A 17,069-nucleotide genomic window follows, 5' to 3' on the forward strand; every position below is an offset into this window, starting at 1 on the left:
GGAACTAATCGATCACCAAGGTGGCAATATGGCTCAAGGAGGCCATAGTTAAATAGGCAATCACTGTTAAGCATTGAAAAGCCCCAGTAAGCTGCAGCTATAATAAGGCCTACTGCGGCAACACCTAAACCTATTTTAAGTAGGCGTTTGGCACCATGACGCCATGAACCACTACTAGTCGGAACCACGTCAGGAGATGGTTCTGAGACTGGAGAAACAAGCTCCTCGGGTTCAGGAGCAAGATTCTCCTGTGTCGGGACCACATCAGGAGATGCTTCTGAGGCAGGAGAAACAAGCTCCTCGGGTTCAGGAGCAAAATTCTCCTGTGTCGGGACCAAATCAGGAGATGGTTCTGAGACAGGAGAAACAAGCTCCTCAGGTTCAGGAGCAAAATTCTCCTGTGTCGGGACCACATCAGGAGGTGGTTCCAAGGCAGGAAAAAAAAGCTCCTCAGGTTCAGGAGCAAAATTCTCCTGTGTCAGGACCACAGGTGGTTCCAAGGCAGGAAAAAAAAGCTCCTCAGGTTCAGGAGCAAAATTCTCCAGCTGCAGAGCCTCCAGAGATTCCACCTGTGACTGTTGTTCTTGGTACTCAAGAGGCTCTAAAGTTTTCTTGAGTTCGTCTCTCTCCCTTTCAATAAGTGACAACTGAGCAGCAATGCTGCTGTTCTGTCTAAGGAGATATTCTTCCTTTTCCAGAAAGTCACGGTGCATCATTTGAACGGTGTTAACCTGTTCCTGCAATTTAGCCTCCAGAGATTCCACCCTTGACTGTTTTTCATCCAGAGCCTGTCTCACCCGACGCTGAAGAACACATATTTCTTTTTTCAGCTCAATTATTTGTTCAGTCTTGTGATCTATTTCTCTATTCTGTTTTTCTATTATCTCTTCTTTTTTTGTTATTTTGTGGTGAGCTTCTCCCACTTGGTGCTCAAGTCTCTCTAACTCTTCCTTGACATCACGGTGCATCGTACTAATTTGTTCTTGTATTTTCATTTGAAGGTCTCTAGGCTCCGATATTTCTCTCTCCACTAACCCATATAGTTCGTTTGATTCCGCTGGAATCGCTCTGTCAGACTGTGAATTATTGACTATTTCTCGTGACATTTCTTTAAAAGCTTAATGCAACGTGTCGAAAGAAAAATACGTGTGCTTAATTATTTAACTTTAAAATAGTCCCTTTCTGAAAGGTTTCTGGTTTGCTAAACACAACTCGCTGTTTCTGAAAATGTTCCAAGTAAAACTGTGTTTGCAAAGGTGAAGAGGGGCTATTTATAGACTTTCGTGGCTTCGAATTTGACGTCAACGCTCTTCGAGCCTTTGATCCTTTGTTCGATCACAGGATCACATGACAGGAGATGTTCACGTGCGTCCAAACTGCAAATGAATCGCGCACGAGCAAAGCCGCCGCTCCCGCACTGACTGTAACGCAGTCATTTCTTCTTTTACTGTTATGCTGTTTTGTGGATCACAAGGTTTAAAACTACTTGTAAACACACACACAGTAACTCCACCCTAACCTGCAGCTGCAGCGCAAATAACAACGAAAATTGTTTGTAAACGTGTCCTGGAGTTTACAGGTGCAGACAGTGCAACAGCTTCCAGGTCATTTATTCTGCCAATATGGCAAGAAGGTCATAACTGCTTCAAGCAATACTAAGTGCAATAATCCTTTCTGTCATCGTTGTATTTTTACTCAGTTGTATATAGTATTTGTATTTGTATTCTATTTTTATCTTATTGTATATTTATTTTGTTCTACTGTATATAGTATTTTATTTTATTCTATTCTGTACAGTTGTGTACTGTATTTATTCTTATTGTATTCTAATTTTTGCCTCATAACTTTTGCACTGTCCACTTCCTGCTGTGACAAAACAAATTTCCCACGTGTGGGACTAATAAAGGTTATCTTATCTTATCTTATCTTAAGCACTGTCTATATCAGGGGTAGGCAACGCCAGGCTTCGAGGGCCGGTGTCTATGGGCTCAAAATGTGGTCATAAATATTTTGTACTTGTAAAAAAGATTTGTACTTGTAAAAAAGATTTGTATGTGTAAAAAAAATTTGTGCGTGCGTAAAAAAGATTTGTGCGTGCGTAAAAAAGATTTGTATGTGTGAAAAAGATTTGTGCGTGTGTGAAAAAGATTTGTGTGTGGACTTAGAAAAAAAACCCCTGCAAGTTACAAGTACGAATTTTGACCCTATTTTTCTTCCTTTAAGCTGATTGGTCAATGTCATGTCAATCACAAATTAAACAATCCAATCAGAGAACAGATGGGTTTGGCTGTCGGGGGGATGCTTTACGGACCTTCAGGTCCTGGAAGGGTTGCAGATTGAAGATGGAGGACAGCGGTGCCGCTTCTGCGGCGCAGGTAAGCTTTAGTTTATGGTTTACTGGAACAAGCTAATTGTCCAGACATATATTTTTGAATATCATGTTCGTTTACTACACTGTAATTTTTCACGGTGCCAAAAGATAGCTTAAAAAGGGCTCTCAACATTAGCCCTAGTGTTGCATGTGTTTAAATAGTCTCCTGTGTGGCACGGTCTGTCTGCTTAAACATCAGCATCGTGGAGAATTATGTGTTTGGATTTAAGTGTAATCCCGATGAGATGTCGTTTTGGTAATAATTGGAACTGAAATGCTCTGACTTGACCTTAGCACTGGTCCCAGGTCACCCCCGAGTTTGTGTTAGAGTAATACTACAGTAATTACAGTATACAACAACTTTCAGCAGCTACTAAAAGTTAGGGGACCTAGCTTAACTTTCAGTAGCTGCTAACGCATTAACGAGCAAACCGCGCTAACGTGTTATGCTGCGCTAACGGAAAATCGGTTAATGTCATTTTAAGGAGATTACTGCTGACAGCACAAATATATGTGTGTGTATAAAGTATCTGATTTCAGTTTTCTTCTACTACTGTAATTATGGCTTAACAAGCTTCCTCAGTGTTCTTTTAAACTCTCACTCATGACTATTAGTTATACTGTTAACTATTTTAATATTAGGTTAATAAGGGAAAAAGGGATATATCGGGAAACCATATGGTATTGTTTAAATGAAGATGCAGATGTTCAATAACATATAAATATATTTTCAACAGGAGCCAAAGACTGCAATAGAGAAGGCTATACTGAATCTTGTGGGAATTCTGTCAACTTCCCAGTCTGATATTAGGAGTAGAACTGCAACCACATCTGTTACTGCGACAGTGCCTCAGCAAACCCCAAGAGTGAGCAACCAAATAGAAATGCAAAGGTAAAAAGAAAAAGAAAATTGCCAGTAATGCTACTCCTTTCTTTTTTTTCGGGGGGGAGGAGTGTTATGGAACAGTAATCAAAGATATTCAGTAAAGTAGAAGCCCAGATAATTAGGTTTGTATTTCAGTTGTTCATATTTTTAATATTCTTTTCCCTGTATTCTGGAGAAGACATAAAATCTGTACTGACAAGGATATAATGAATACTGGATTCAAGGAACCCTTTTGGTTTTGAGTTACTCTTTGGTTTTGGTTTAAAAATATAATTCATAGGCTTTAACCTGGCATGCACAAAAGTAAAATGCTGCATCCAGGATTTGTCTCTATTGTGTGTTCAGCTTTTACTCTTACTCTCTTTTATGTAAGTCATCTTTTTATTTAAACAACCTGCTCTGCAAATTACCTATGCTCTTGGATCCTCCTTAAACATCATTATGACATTTCACCTTAACAGTAATGCAGTACTTTTCCAATCAGATGAGTAGTCTTGCTTTAATTTGGAAGAATTTGGCGCAGTGTTTAATGCCTCAAATGTATAATCTTATTTACAGGTCATTTCCAGCAATGTTTCAAAGAAGGCAATCCAAAGGAAAGAGGCCTTTCCCAGCTCCTAGTAATGTCATACATGCAGTTCGCAACCTTCAGTTGCAATTCTGTCTTTTGCCTGACTCCACGACAAAAACCCCAAAGAATGAAATACGGCTTCTTCAAGCTGGACTTGGAAGGCGAACTCTCAGCATAGCTGACAATGCTGATCATGAAGAAGTACTTTTCTCAATTTTAGATGCCTTTATCTTGTCAAAAAAAAATCTAATTTTAAACTTTAAAATTAAAATTGAAAAATGTTACAATTTGATTTGACAAACTAATGATGAGGAAATGTTTGATTTCTTTTAACCCTAATTTAGATTACTGTAGCTCTGCATGAAGAGTATCCGAAGATGAAGGCCCTAACAGGTGGATGGCTCTTGTATAAAGCAGGAGGTAAGTCATTTTAACTCCCCGACTTTGTGTCTGAGTTAATAGAAGACATTTACTTAGAGCCAAAAGCATCCGGATAAGTTTTACAAGAAGCTTTTTTGTCTAATTAAAACATTTCTAACACTTCTTCCGAGAATAACTTATGGAACACTGATATGGCTTTTATTATTTATTTTTCAAATTTGTAGGCATGGTCTTTTTTTTCGATTAACTCACTTTTTTTGTGCATTGTGATTGAAAAGCTATAAAGGCATAAGATGCACATCAATACACTTCCATTGTTTACAGGTATAAGATCAACAGTACAGCACCACTTAATTAAAAACTTGAATATTCGGAATATGTTTATGGATGAAATATTGTTTTGGTCTAGTGATTCATTCAACATTTTAAGCATTGTTTAAAAATGAAAAGCATAGTTTGCTACAAGGTAGTTTTTAAAGACATTGCTATACAAGAGTAGTGTTCCATAATGTTATGGATTTATTTGTACTTTATGATCTCAACTTTTAGAACATTGCTGTATTGCGAATGCATTATTTGGTTTTTGTTCCATATTCTAGGTGGTAGCGGACAGAGAAATCTCTCTCTAGTATCTCAGGGAACACAAGGCTACACAGCCAAGACGCTCAAGATGGCCACCAACAATGGAAAAAATACTCTTTATATTGTCCCTCTCCAAGAAAAAATTGATACTACACCTCTTCCACATGATGCTGCAGAATTCAGCAAAATGCCGAAGTCTCAGTGCAAGACCTGTGGTGTGACTATGCCTCTTCAGCTACTTGTTTGTCACGTAGAAAACTGTGTACAAGTAAGCCAAATTCAACAGTAAAACAAACATTGCTACCACCTTTGCTAAAAACTAAAACTTTTTAAGTTGTATTCTTTTTACTACTTTCAAAATGGAAGGACAGAATATTATGCTTTACCCAAGACTACTTTGGGTGAATTTCCAGAGTCAATGTATGTGCTGAAATCAGTCGTAAGTTTTGCTCTAAATGTCTGTGAAGTTTCTCAGTTATCCCAGTCATTGTAGTCTAAAGAGTTTGCAAAGAAAACATCTGGACTTCTATAAGTTTTCTTGAAGATGTGCCACCTCTCATCTGAGAAGCTTCTTCGTTTCTTTAGAGCATAGGTGTCAAAACCTGTCCCGCAGCCTAATTACATTTGCCCTGCGAAGCCATACCAAATTACTATTAGAGTTGGCCTACTGGTATTATACAGCTAATATATATATTGTTTAGTATTAAGCTTTGCTTGTTTCATATTCCGTTTTTTAGCAAAACGTGTTTGAGTCCATAAGAAAAGATTCATTCTTATATCTGGAGGAACAAATATATTTCAATAAATATTAATGTTAGCCCGCGACTTTGTTCCAGTTTTGAATTTTGGCCCACTGTGTATTTGAGTTTGACACCCCTGCTTTAGAGCAATTGGTGGAGAGTCCAAAACTTTATGCCCTATTGGAGTGTCCCCATGAGGGGCGTTGATCCCCTAGTTTGCTCTAAATGACAAATCGTGAGCAGCATGTAGCTACCATAAATGTGAAAGCATAACTGACCAGGCACATCAGAATGAAGTCCAATTGGAGGTGAGTTCCCAGATATATTTAACATTGTAATATGGACAATACAAAATTCCAAGCAGATCTTTGTTCAACTGTTTCATTATTTGCTAATTACCTGTGGCATTCTGTGCTAGATTTGGACTGTTCATCTTTGCTAGGACTAAAATAAATACACTTTTTAATTGCAATATCCTCTTCAGCCTTCTTGTCCTGTTTGTGGAAATCATTATCCTCCAGATGACTTGGTCTTGCATGCCAGTACATGTGGTGATCGGTAAGTTCATTTTAGTTGGACAACACTAAACAAATGCTATGTGTAGCACATTTATAGTTGCTCTTGCTTCTGTCTTTGCATCATGTCATAGCAGGGGCTCATCCTTATCTAACCTGTTCATCTTCTATGATCATGTTGACCACATGGATGAGCTTTTATCAGTGTTCATCCTGGCATTTTAACAATATACTTTTGCTTCTTTAGAGTGCATTGTTTAGGTGACCTTATCTTTTATTGACAGTATTCCTGCATCCATCTATCGATCGATCGGTTTAAACACTGATGTTTTTTTTTTCTTTTGCAACACTTTGGGTAAAGTGAAGTGGATGACCTGCATCACGCAGCACATGAAGTCAGAGACACACTTCTCAATTTTGCTGCTGAGATGAACACTGACATCCCAGCCAACAATAAGGAAGGTACTTTTCATACCAAATGTCAGAGTATATTTAAAATTCCAAATTGACGTGCTTACCAGAAAGTGTGCTGGGCCTTAATTTTTTGGCTTACTGGGTTTACAGTACAAAATGTTATTTTTGCATACAATGTACTTTATCTTTTAGTAGAACAGTGGAAAAAGGCCAGTGATCCCCAAGATGCTGCAGTTTTGTTTAAGAGGCATCTCTTAAAGGAAAAGGAGGAGAACCCCAAAATCACAGCTATCATTGACATTCGACAAGATCAAACATCCCAGAGCCGAGAGATCATTGCTTTCTACAAAAGACCACAGATTGATTGGGCAGGACCTTTTCGTTGTTCTTTACAAGGTAATGCTTATGGTGAAGCATAGATTCAGTTACTTTCTTTAAAGGCTGTTTAACATTCCAACTTGGTAAATGAGAATTTTCCATTAAAGGGTGCTGTAAAGCAGTTTGTAACTTTACTTGTGTTGTTGTTGTTGTCTTTTTCTTTTTCCCAATTTTAAAATAGGTGACACAGCTGTTGGCACTGGGGTCCAGAGACATTTTTTCAGCATGGCAATGCTAAAGTTGCAACATGGCTTTAACATCCATAGCGGTATGTTTCTATATCCTTTTCTTAATTAATGTGAGATGAGTTTTTAAAATAATCCATCGAGAAATTTACTCCAGAAATTTAAAAAAGAAAAAAGATTGAAGTATTTGCATCATGTTTGACCACTTCATTAATCAACTACTTACGTCAATAGATAACGCTATACCTTTTTTATTTTTCTTGTACTGTTCTTCTCCAGGTGCAGCCAACATGACCCTTCTCTTTGAGGGACAAGAGAACCATCTAGTGCCTTCTACTTCTCAGATTTTGGCAGACAGTGACTTATTTGTGGTAGCAGGCAGAATGATTGGGCATTCATTTTTGAACGATGGGCCACGATTGCATGGCCTCAGCAAGGCTATTATTCACATGTTGGTCCATGCTGATAGAGACACTGTCACTGTACAGCTCGATGATGTGCCAGACCTAGATATTCGTTCTACAATTTGCATGGTGAATACTAATTTACTTCAAGCCTTTGTGAAATCATAATTTAAATTAACTCATTATTTTTATATACATGTAAATACCCCCCCCCCCAAGAAAATGCAGATTTTTTATGCAATATATTTGCAACATACTAAAATGGAATTTTTTTTCCTCTATAAGCTTGATGGTAATAAACACCTCACTGAGCAGCAGAAGGATGACATTAACAATTTGGCCATTTCCTGGGACTTGCCACCCGTTAGTGCAGAAAACCGCAGATGGCTGTTCCAACAGCTTCTCCATCATGCAGTAAGATTGCCCTTTAAAAAATTTTTTTAGATTGTCATCACCTAAGCAAATGTCATGTGGTTATTTTTAATTATTGTTTTAGGTGATAGGCCGAACTAAAAGGCAGACAAAACACATCAGAAAAGGTCTGAAGGACACCGGATTGTTGACTATGCTTCAACAAAGACCTGACACAGCCTCAGTGGTCTTTCCCCAGCATGAAGACAGCATTCTTACTGCACAGGTATTTCAATGCATTTCTAATATGCCGACTACAGTGACAAGGCTAGATGGCATGACAGTTAATGCTGCTTTTAGGGGAGGCTGTAGCTCAGGAGGTAGAGCAGGTCATCTACTGATCAGCAGTTTGACCCTGGCTCCCCGCTCTGTATGAATTTTTGGTAGGAAGTACAGAAAATAACAATGTGATTGTGACAATGATAATTGTTGTAGAAAAAACTTTGAAGGGTCTGGGAGAGTAGAAAATTAAGAATCAGTCCTTTTACCATTATACTTTAAGTGAGACAAAATGATTGATTGATAATACTTTATTCATCATGAGGAAAATTCTTTTAAAGGCTGCCAGATAATCCAGTGCCATCATGAGCACCCCGTAGAATACACCATATATAAATGCCAAGTGTCGGAAAAAAGTCCCTTCGCAAATTTAACATGTAAAAAAACTGTATTTAAGGCAGTTGCATTCTTAAGTGTGTCTCTGAAATCTCATTTTAGGCTGTTCTTAGCCACATTGTTTGGCCAGGAGATGAGGGCGATGATGAAGACGATGATGATCCACCTTACCCACAAAGCATCCAAATGCAAACAGTGGGATTTCTGAAGACCTACATTGAAACAGGCGAGTGTAATTGCATTGTGATTCAAAATTTGAATCTAATTTAATTTCTAATGCATTGATTATTTTTACAGCCACTCCATTCCAGCTCAGCCAGCTGATGAGGTTTTGGGTCGGGTGGGAAATTCCGACTGGTACCATGAAGGTTGAAGTAGTCGAAGCAGACTACCTCATATCCTCTACATGTTTTGGAACGTTGCGTGTGCCTGGGCACTTCCACGAGTACAATGTCTTTTCCAAACATGTTGATGATTGCATTGCAACTTGTGCCACAGGTTTCGGCCTTATTTAAAAGCAATTTGTAGACACTGGATGTCGAATAAACTTGCTAAACCATGCTTGAAAAATGTTTTACATAGCCAAAAGTTTCACTGTTACTTAGGCTTATTGATTTTTTGTGAATATTGTTATGCGAGTTTAAATATAAAAATTAAAGTTACAGTTCCCACCATTAACATTTATATTTGAAGTTAAGGAACTAATGATTGTGTTATTTAGGTTTCAGTCATTGTCATGCATCCGATTTACATCATCTCTTTGTTTGAAGAAGTTTCCTGGATTACACGATTAATACCAAAGCTGTATTAAATGTTACACACAGTCCAATGATGTTGAATATAATGTTAATAAAAATCTGCCACACTGTCAGCTGTGGTCAAGCTATTTAATTACCGCATGCAGGACAGCTAACACACATCAAAACATTACAGTTCTACAGTCATGAGAGTTTTTGTCACTTTCAAGCTGTTACCAATAAAGTCAAGTTTTGGGCTATGAAAATTGGATGATAATTTTCCGGATTATTTTTGAGGTTGTTTGAAATCATTTTGTAAATCAAAGGAAATATGCTTGAACACCCCAAATTGAAATCCAGAATTTGTTAAGGACATGGATTTGGAGCAGCAGTTATTGGACTTAAATACAAATTACATTCTAGACTCCATCACAGTTAAGAAAAAGAAATCTTGTCAGACTGTAAATAAAGTATATTAATTGAATCTTGCCTTTAAAATGAAATAAAAATATAAATCAGCAAGAATAGGCATGATGGCACCTAAACAAAATTTTATTGAAGCTATTATTAAACAAAGGACTTACATGAGAACAGAAAGCATTTATCATGTTACCTTTGCATTAACTGACAGATTATCAGGAAAATATGGTTTAGTAAACTCATCAAACACAAAATGCATTAACATTAAAAACTGAAAATAAATATTGATGCAGACTTTTAGTAACTGTCCTCAGATACAAAAACTGATAATTCAACATAATGTAAACATCTGTTAGGGCATATTATTTTCAACTATCACTAGATAAAGCTATAAATCCTGCCTGTTCTCAAGAATGCCTTCCACATACTGGAGAAGGGAACTGTAAATGTCAGCCCCATAGGACATAGAGGGTTCCATGGGATTGAAAAGGTGTCTCACTCTTTCCAAATCCTCACTGTCAAGTGGAGACACAAGTTCTGGAAGGTGAATACCAGTTTGGTCCAAGTCTGCAATGTCCACATCTGGATACTCTGCCTGAAATTAGACGCCATCAATTCAGGAAGTCTTTAAAATACATGCTTTATTAATTTTGTCAATGATATACATATTTTTTTTTTTTCAAAAAAGCAATTTGAATAATTTAGAGATGTGTAATCATACCACAATACTTTCAGGAGGATTGACTGGATTCTGAGTCTTTCCAATCTCCCATAGTTGGTTTGGGGTGTAGTTCCGCTCTGTCCTAAGAGAGTGATTGTTCCAGCCTTCAATAAACGTCTCCAAATCTGCTTGGATTCGTGGCAAAAACACATACTGTGCACAAAAAAGGTCAGTACAGTTTGTTGGATCCAACAGTCTGTCTTCCTCAAGTCTGTGAAGAAGATCGTAGTAGATGTTGGTGACAACATTCCAAACGTCTCGCCACAGGCGCTCTATCCTTTAAAACAAAACAAAAATTTTAAACGTAATTTTGTTAATAACACATTCAATAATTAACGCCAGAATACTACACCTGGCAATCAAAAATATGTTTTTGTTGTAAATTAGGAATACCTTTGGTTATGCACGCTTTTGCCAGACATAAAGCTTCCTCTACCACAGCCCCGAACTTCAAACATGTATCGAGCAATGTCAACATTCTCAACTCCTTGGTCTCCCCTCACTCTAGAAATATGAAAAACAAAGGACACAGAAATTGCAGAGTATCACAGTTTAGCAATATTTTAAAGTTAATCATTTAAAGAAAAATGTGAATGTTTTACATTCAACTGTATAATATTTTTAGGGCTCTTTGAGCTCTTATGCAGAGCTATATTTGTAAATATTTGAAACTCGCCGTGGATACAAAGATACCTGAAACCTGGAGCATAGAAGCAGAGACGCATGGAAACATGGCACAAACGACAACAGACAACATGACAAAGAATGAACAGAAACACACAGACTAAATACACACAAGTGTGATTAGAGAAAATGAAAACACATGGGAAACAGCTGACACTGATTTGACATATTCGTCCATATTTATCTGATCTTCTACATTTGTACTACATTGGTACTCGCCCCCTCATACACTTCGCTCTTTTTCAGCTTCCCTTCTGTCTGTTCCACATGCTTGCCTAACTACAATGGGACTCAGAGCCTTTAGTTGTTCTGCCCCAAGACTTTGGATGTACCTCCACCAGATCTCCGGACAACAAACACTTTCACCACTTTTAAGTCACGTCTCAAAACCCATCTATTCAGAATTGCATACACCTGATTCTGTATTAGTCCATTTTAACTTGATTAGCTTTTATACTGTCATGCTTGCTTTTCTCTTCTTTAACTTATGTCTACATTTTATTTGCAATGTTTCAATATATTGTATTGTTGCTATTGTAAGATAACCTTAAGGTGTTATAAAACGTGTTATTATTATTATTATTATTATTATTATTATTATTATTATTGTAGTATTTCTCTGAAAATATAATACAAATGATAGGAAAATTCAATCATTTCCAGACAGCAAGCATGTGTGTCAGGCACGAATGTGTATTCAAAATATAAGTGAGACTGATTTAAGCCTCTATGCTCTAATGTGAACAGCAAGTTTTTGCATTATACCTCAATGGAAATCCATGCTTCTGTACAGCCTCAAGGAAGAACGTCAGTGCTGTAGAAGCCTTGTTGTTGTTAGCTGCTTTCAAGTACAAGATCTGAAAATAAAGAGACATTATGGAAGTACTAGTACTAGCATCACATTTTCTGCTATTTTAGTGAAGAATGCAAACCTTCCTTGAGAAGCCATCAACACCACCAAACATCACAAGTCCATATCTGTAAAGAGACAAAGACACAGCCCCTAAGACTTCAGCCACTGAGTATAATTAATTAATTGCATTTTTCACCAATAATCAAATATGATATATAAACACTAAATATATATATATATATATATATATATATATATATATATATATATATATATATATATAAAACTGCTAACTTGGCGGTAAAGTGATGGCGTAATGTAAAATACAGTGTTTGCATATGCATGAATGAGTTAAATAGTAATGGGCCCAAATGTGCCCTATGACTATTGAGTTATGTTAAACTTACCTAATTAACTTATGGTTGGTGTCAATGTGGAGTAGTGACAGAGGACCAGGAACACTGTATGTCCTTCTGACAACACATCCAAGATTTGCCATCCTTTCAAGGATTCCAGCGCTGTCAACACGACGCATGGAATCCCATACTCTGTTCCACTGCACCCTGTGGCCCAGTGCCCTGAGGCATCCTTTAACCATTCTGTAGCCTAAAAAGACATTCCATAGTGAAAGAATCACAACTGCACATTGGAAGGCACTTATAGTACAGTAAATCAAACTACTAACTAATCATGACATTCAGCTAGTGTTATTCATGTAAATATGAACGGTTGCTAGCAAGAAAAATAAAATAGCCTTATTACAAGCATTATTTTTCACATGAATAACTAACCCAGATTTTTTGATTCCTGTTTTATGGCTGCAATTAAGTTGTCAATTTCATCATCTGATAGTGAGCTGTAGGTTGCCGTTATTGAGAGGCCCCACTCTTCCATTCTTCGTCGGACTGTTTCCTGCGATATGCCCAAAAGCTTGGAGATACAAGGAACGGAGAGGTCCATCTTTATTAGATCTTTGAGGTGGTCTTTGGAAACATAGAGCTTTGGCCTCCCCCGTTCACCAGCTGAGCTGTCAACAACAATGGCAGACCTTCTTGTATCCATATCGGAATGGATGAGGCAGATGAGGTGGTGAAGAGCTTCAACCACCTAAAAAATGGTTGCATTAAAATATTTAGTTGGATGAAATCCTGGAATTCAGTTTTACCATCTTACTATCATTATTCTTATACCCAATCTTTATATTGAAACACAGAACAAAATTTCATCTTGGATTTAACAAGGCAATGGATGACAGGTGCATTTGTATAGCATAATTACTACACTGTAAAATTAACATTATAAGATACATAAGAATGGCATATATTGAAACGATTTTTAAAGATAACCAAAACTAAATCAAATAAACCTACCACTGATGGAACATTAATATGAGCAGAAAGAGAACAGACTAGAGTTGATGCGTTCACGCAGAGGAACTCAATATGATCAAGGTCCAAGGGCTGCTGTTGGTAGGACTGCACCAGCCTATTTTGAAGGTTTTGGAAAACATGTCTTCCTAAAGCCACCTGAAAGAAGAAAAAAATTATTCAATTACTAATATCATATGAAGTGTATTGAAGGAACAATGAAATGTCAAACTGCGTAAAACTCAATAAAACCAAATAATATTCTCATGAAATCTTTTTATTTTGATTAACTTTGTAATACAGTAAAGAAACTGAATTGCATTAAAAATTATTTTTAAATATGTTTTATCCTGTGCCACCTTGCTGTATTCAAAAAATTCAAACAACTTTACTTTAATAATGAAAAAAATGAACCCACCAAAGAGTCACAGGAACATCCCAGGTTCTCTGTTCTGGAGGGAGATCGACCAAGGTCCACTTGATTTACAGTCACCTGTTAAGTAAAACAATCAGGCAATTTTCAAAGATTTACACGTTTCTCTATGGATGTATCATACACTCTACTATTTCTCTCTCTGAAGTACCCTGTGGATGTTCCCATGATGACACAGATGACCCACAAATTTAGTATAGCACACTTCAAAACACATAACCCGATGCAGAAAGACTTTAAAAGTCCCTAAACACATGTGACATCTGTTAGGGTTGAAAATTTACTTTACAAAATTATTAAGTAAGGCTGTTTCATTTTTTTTTTAAAGATGTACACAACGCAAATGTGCTCATAAGCATGTTGGCACTCCATGTTTGAAGGTTGAGAATGTCATTCAGCGCTGTATTCGAAATATTGCAGGTACACATAGAGTGCAGAGGGGTTTTTTGCAGTATGCTTACAAACACACGATAATGGTTAGATTAGTCTCTGGATTAGGGAGGCTGAACAAGATGCCGTGAACTGGGCCTTAGAATCAGCATATGTTTTTATTGTCACAGTATATAAGCTGTAAAGCCCGTTTCAGCATTATCCTTTTTGGGAAGCTGGTTCACACAAAAGGCTGGCACTATAAACTTGTAATTTCAACTGCTGAAGCAAATCCAATCTTTTTAAATCATTTTCTCCTGAATTCCTTCTTAAATTTTTGAACAGGACACATCCAGCAAAGCAAATATCTACAGACATTAGCTTACTGACACCAGACAGACACTGCACTACAGTTAACTACAGAAGCATTCTTGGTCAATCTGGTACTGTATAACAGAGTACTTCTCAATGTCACTGCCTATAAGCTCTCATAAATCCCAAAACGCTCACTCAGGAAGCTTGTTAAGCCATAATTACAGTAGTACAAGAAAACTGAAATCAGATACTTTATACACACACATATATTTTTGCTGTCAGCAGTAATCTCCTTAAAATGACATTAACCGATTTTCCGTTAGGGCAGCATAACACGTTAGCGCAGTTTGCTCGTTAATGCGTTAGCAGCTACTGAAAGTTAAGCTAGGTCCCCTAACTTTCAGTAGCTGCTGAAAGTTGTTGTATACTGTAATTACTGTAGTATTACTCTAACACAAACTCGGGGGTGACCTGGGACCAGTGCTAAGGTCAAGTCAGAGCATTTCAGTTCCAATTATTACCAAAACGACATCTCATCGGGATTACACTTAAATCCAAACACATAATTCTCCACGATGCTGATGTTTAAGCAGACAGACCGTGCCACACAGGAGACTATTTAAACACATGCAACACTAGGGCTAATGTTGAGAGCCCTTTTTAAGCTATCTTTTGGCACCGTGAAAAATTACAGTGTAGTAAACGAACATGATATTCAAAAATATATGTCTGGACAATTAGCTTGTTCCAGTAAACCATAAACTAAAGCTTACCTGCGCCGCAGAAGCGGCACCGCTGTCCTCCATCTTCAATCTGCAACCCTTCCAGGACCTGAAGGTCCGTAAAGCATCCCCCCGACAGCCAAACCCATCTGTTCTCTGATTGGATTGTTTAATTTGTGATTGACATGACATTGACCAATCAGCTTAAAGGAAGAAAAATAGGGTCAAAATTCGTACTTGTAACTTGCAGGGGTTTTTTTTCTAAGTCCACACACAAATCTTTTTCACACACGCACAAATCTTTTTCACACATACAAATCTTTTTTACGCACGCACAAATCTTTTTTACACATACAAATCTTTTTTACGCACGCACAAATCTTTTTTACACATACAAATCTTTTTTACGCACGCACAATTTTTTTTTACACATACAAATCTTTTTTACAAGTACAAATCTTTTTTACAACTACAAAATATTTATGACCATATTTTGAGCCCATAGGTGTCGGCTGTCAGAAGTCAAAGGTCATTTTTATTTGATGCTATTGCACTTAATTGTGTTTTATTTTCCCTCGAAATAACATCTGCCTTATCAATAACTTAGAGTGATCTGATCAATAAACACAAGTTTGAAAAAGTTTGTTTTTGGATGAACTTCATGAACAGGAAATCTAACTCACAACCGGTCACAGTGTGCAGCAGTGAGCACAAAGTCTTCAGTGATGAGGAATTCTCCACAGACATGTTGACCCTTGTTATTCTGAACTGATCCCATGTAGGGTATCGAGTTGTCCGGAGCTTTTGTTCCATGAATAATTCCTGTTGAAAACTCTGGTAAATTTAAAAAAAAAGAAGATGATAAAGTTAGTGTGCCGTTTACAGCCGTAAGATAAATCAGATATATTTGATGTTCACACTGATGCCTTGTAGACATGGTAGAAAACAAAGAAGAAACTTGTGAAGACAGTGCATGGTGCCAGCAGGAAACTCAAACTGTCCTTTACTCAGTAGAAAGACTTTTATACATCACGCGTCTTAGTTTGAAGGCTGGTCTATCGTTATCATCTCGACTTCCTGTCATGCCAACCTCTCTGCAGTGCAGGTTTGATTTACCATTATCTAATGTCAAAAGGGGGATGGTGCGTTACAAAGCAGCGAGAGAGACAGAAAGGCAGCAGAGTTCAGGTAAGAGTTGGATTTTAAATAGAGGGCTCTGTGTGCGGGCAGGCGGAGATGAGGATCCAAATGCAGGACTCAAACACAGAATTGTAACTCAAAACCTCAGCTTTATTGCTGGAGAAATTAAAACATGAACTGAACAAGGGTAGTGAACACGAAAATACTGAACACAGTATAAAACACACAGGCATAATCCGACGGTACGATGCAGCACTGAGCAAGGGCAAACACAGGGCTAATATACACAGGGAAGTAATCAGGGAATGGAAAACAGGAGGGAGACACAGCTGGGAGAGATTGGGGCTAACGAGTCAGGGGATCGAAGCTGGACACACTGACATAAGACACAATCCTTCAAAATAAAACAGGAAACAATACACACTAAACTAAGACACGGACAGAGAGAGACAGACTAGACACTGAACTAAACCAGCAAAAAACATGAGAACACAAAACCTAAGAACTAATCCCTAAACAAGAATAACTAAAACATAGATTAATAATCACCATCACCATCATCATAACCAACAAAAGCACCACAAGAGAATAAGAAAACTATCCATAATGCAAAAACACACCAAAACATAACAACTCAAAATACTGGGTCAAACTGACCCAGAATCGTGACAGGTAAGGAGATGTCATTTCAGGACTTAAACCAGACTCTAAGAAATTGCTGTGTCTAATTTTGCGATGCTGCGAGTAACAAACTGGGTTCAGTTTGGAGGTTGAAGAGGAACTTTCCCTCGCCAGGCCGACAGCCGTCTGTGTTTATCTCATCTCAGTTTATCTCACGCAGCGCAGGGCTAAATT

At 37.6% G+C, this 17,069-nt stretch overlaps 3 protein-coding genes across 5 annotated transcripts in view; 1 reads left to right on the forward strand and 2 right to left on the reverse strand.

The window, feature by feature from the left end:
- Nucleotides 1–1,285, reverse strand: part of LOC147324185 (uncharacterized) — a 2,262-nt gene extending 977 nt beyond the window's left edge. Inside the window, exon 1 of the mRNA XM_086302448.1 lies at nucleotides 6–1,285. Within this exon, the coding sequence (XP_086158574.1) occupies nucleotides 6–1,106 (1,101 nt within the window). The 5' untranslated portion in view covers nucleotides 1,107–1,285. The remainder of the gene's footprint in view (nucleotides 1–5) is intronic.
- On the forward strand, nucleotides 365–9,309 carry LOC147324186 (uncharacterized). The gene is made up of 14 exons (XM_086297814.1): nucleotides 365–2,375; nucleotides 3,109–3,263; nucleotides 3,816–4,029; nucleotides 4,173–4,248; nucleotides 4,809–5,059; nucleotides 6,016–6,089; nucleotides 6,408–6,508; nucleotides 6,653–6,856; nucleotides 7,020–7,106; nucleotides 7,303–7,556; nucleotides 7,713–7,841; nucleotides 7,924–8,064; nucleotides 8,556–8,679; nucleotides 8,751–9,309. The coding sequence occupies exons 1-14, from the start codon at nucleotides 2,235–2,237 to the stop codon at nucleotides 8,966–8,968; spliced, it is 2,169 nt and encodes a 722-aa protein (XP_086153940.1). The 5' UTR covers nucleotides 365–2,234; the 3' UTR covers nucleotides 8,969–9,309.
- A 426-nt stretch (nucleotides 9,310–9,735) lies between these two features.
- Nucleotides 9,736–15,500, reverse strand: LOC147324187 (uncharacterized). 3 transcript variants are annotated; one of them, XM_086297818.1, is made up of 9 exons: nucleotides 15,126–15,500; nucleotides 13,654–13,728; nucleotides 13,239–13,394; nucleotides 12,660–12,975; nucleotides 12,276–12,474; nucleotides 11,781–11,993; nucleotides 10,725–10,835; nucleotides 10,332–10,608; nucleotides 9,736–10,205 (listed from the first exon to the last, which is right to left on the reverse strand). In XM_086297818.1, the coding sequence occupies exons 6-9, from the start codon at nucleotides 11,888–11,890 to the stop codon at nucleotides 9,999–10,001; spliced, it is 705 nt and encodes a 234-aa protein (XP_086153944.1). In that variant the 5' UTR covers nucleotides 11,891–11,993; nucleotides 12,276–12,474; nucleotides 12,660–12,975; nucleotides 13,239–13,394; nucleotides 13,654–13,728; nucleotides 15,126–15,500; the 3' UTR covers nucleotides 9,736–9,998. The 3 variants fall into 3 exon arrangements, with proteins under 3 accessions (XP_086153944.1, XP_086153945.1, XP_086153946.1); XM_086297819.1 differs by lacking the exon at nucleotides 15,126–15,500 and having other exon boundaries at nucleotides 13,654–14,334; XM_086297820.1 differs by lacking the exons at nucleotides 13,654–13,728; nucleotides 15,126–15,500 and having other exon boundaries at nucleotides 13,239–13,414.
- Between the last annotated feature and the right edge of the window lie 1,569 nt (nucleotides 15,501–17,069).

The sequence above is a fragment of the Aulonocara sp. 'chitande type north' Nkhata Bay genome, linkage group LG7 (assembly GCF_057382095.1).
Source record: "Aulonocara sp. 'chitande type north' Nkhata Bay isolate Kocher_YH1m ecotype deep benthic linkage group LG7, A_spYH_male_GT1.1, whole genome shotgun sequence".
NCBI lineage: Eukaryota > Metazoa > Chordata > Actinopteri > Cichliformes > Cichlidae > Aulonocara > Aulonocara sp. 'chitande type north' Nkhata Bay.